At 37.9% G+C, this 1,963-nt stretch overlaps 1 protein-coding gene across 1 annotated transcript in view; it reads left to right on the top strand.

Moving 5' to 3' along the window:
• Positions 1 to 670: 670 nt before the first annotated feature.
• LOC104493493 (phosphatidylinositol-binding clathrin assembly protein-like) overlaps positions 671 to 1,963 on the top strand; it is a gene marked incomplete at its 3' end in the record, with an annotated part of 18,651 nt that continues 17,358 nt past the window's right edge. Inside the window, exon 1 of the mRNA XM_010136179.1 lies at positions 671 to 805. Coding sequence (XP_010134481.1) covers positions 686 to 805 — 120 coding nt within the window. The remainder of the gene's footprint in view (positions 806 to 1,963) is intronic.

Here is a 1,963-nt window from a genome sequence, read left to right as displayed (position 1 = left end):
CTCCTGTTGAGCTTATAGTCAGTCTCGGAGACAAAGAGCTATTTTTATACAAAAGCATGAGACCTGCCATGATCACCACAAAGTAGTCAGTAGGTTGGCGATGAGCTTATTTTAGCTAGGTGGAAAGGTGTGTAGATGCAGATTCTTGCTCCTAATTCATATAGAAAAGCAGCTTATTAAAGGTTTGCAGCATCTCATTTGCTCTCATGTGTCAGTACTCAGGCTTAGGCTGCAGTTGCAGGGTGCTTGCTGCTTGTTGGTCTCCTGAGGTACAGATGTCTCGGCTTTTCTTTGCTTCTCTGATCTTCGTTAGTTTTTGGTTAGATTGAATGGCTTCAAGCATTGAGCGTTCAGATGATCTCCACTGGCTTTCGGGCAATTATTTGTGCATAGTTTCTACTGCAGCAGCTTATTTATTGGTGACATATTTGAACTCCATAAAATTACTGAAATGCCTTTGAAGTTCATACTTGGCGTCTTTCAGTAAAACACAGTGAATTTGAGCAAGGAATGTGAAATAGCTCAATAATTTCTTCAACAAAGAGCTGAAGTTAATGCTTCCAGTATGAATTCTCAATGTAAATACACAAAATAACATGATGATTCTCTTTGAGCATATAACTCATTGTAATGCTTTGATTTATATTTTTTCTTTAATTTAGATCTAATACAGTGCACAAATGAAATGAATGTGAATATTCCACAGTTGGCAGACACACTCTTTGAGAGAACTGCAAACAGTAGCTGGGTTGTAGTGTTCAAAGCTCTAATTACAACACACCACCTCATGATGTATGGAAATGAGGTAAGACACGATTAGCTCTGTTAAAGCCTCCTTGACAGTGTTTAAAAAAATTGTCTCAATCTCTGAATTTCTCAATGACTTTGTTTTAACTCTGCTAATAGCTGTAAAGTACTTCTCCAGAGAAGAAAATATGCCTTCATTATTTCGCTACCAAAATATATCTGTGTTTGCAATTTGCCTGCAGGTGTCTGGGCTGGGCTGTGAGGGCATACCGAGTGACCTTTCTGATGAGCTTTACCTCATCAGGCTAGTGCTTATCAGTACGAGCACAGCAAAAGTCTTGCTAGAACTCCATAAATGTGCAACCAATCCGTTAACAGATTAGAATATTTATTAAAGGGCGGAGGAATATGGTGGCTAGAATATTTGATCTTGCAAATCTTCATCTAAAGGGCAACATCTTCCTATGTCGTTGCCGTTAACACTCGTCTGAAACAGGGTGCTGTTGCATTTAGTTTACTTCAATTACTTCATCGCTGTTTATGAAAAGCTTCCCAGGCAATAACATGGCGTTAAAAATGTAGCCTCTTTTACACAGTCCTTCTGTTAAAATCTAAACTCTGGCTTGGTCAGATGTCAGTTTAGTCCTGAACTAGTGTGTTGCCATTCTCCTAATAAATGGCTGATCACTACTGGTAATACTTCCAGCCTTTAAACTGCTCTGGAAACGTAGTGTTGCCTCCTCTTCAGAACTCTGTAAACTGAACTGAAATGAACTGTATAATGTAGTGTGTTCTTTGTCAGCACTTCCCCAAGTTATTAATTAGGCTTAAATCGTACTTTCAACAGATAATAGGCCAAAATTAGAGGATTATGTGAAGTAAAATTCATTGCTTGGATTTCTAGACTTACTCCAAGTATAAAGCTAACTGATTGCTGTAAATGAGTTGTATATTTTATTATTTTCTTTTTCCAGTACAGTTCATACCTATACACTGAAACTTGAAAGAAAGAAAAAAGCTGACACCTGAACCATACAGTGTTCTGTAGAGGTTTTTATTTTGTAGTATTGTAGAGTTGAATTTTTATGTCTGTACCAAAACTCAGCTTTGAGTGGGTGCATTTGAAACTTGAAAAGGACTTTCTTTATACCTGCTGAGTGGCTGGGACACTAGTTCTGTAATTTCAGGTGGAACATAAGTGTACTCTTCACTCTTC

This window comes from Buceros rhinoceros, unplaced genomic scaffold (assembly GCF_000710305.1).
Source record: "Buceros rhinoceros silvestris isolate BGI_N320 unplaced genomic scaffold, ASM71030v1 scaffold43565, whole genome shotgun sequence".
Taxonomy (NCBI): Eukaryota; Metazoa; Chordata; class Aves; order Bucerotiformes; family Bucerotidae; genus Buceros; species Buceros rhinoceros.
This window is presented reverse-complemented; position numbering and strand designations above follow the sequence as displayed.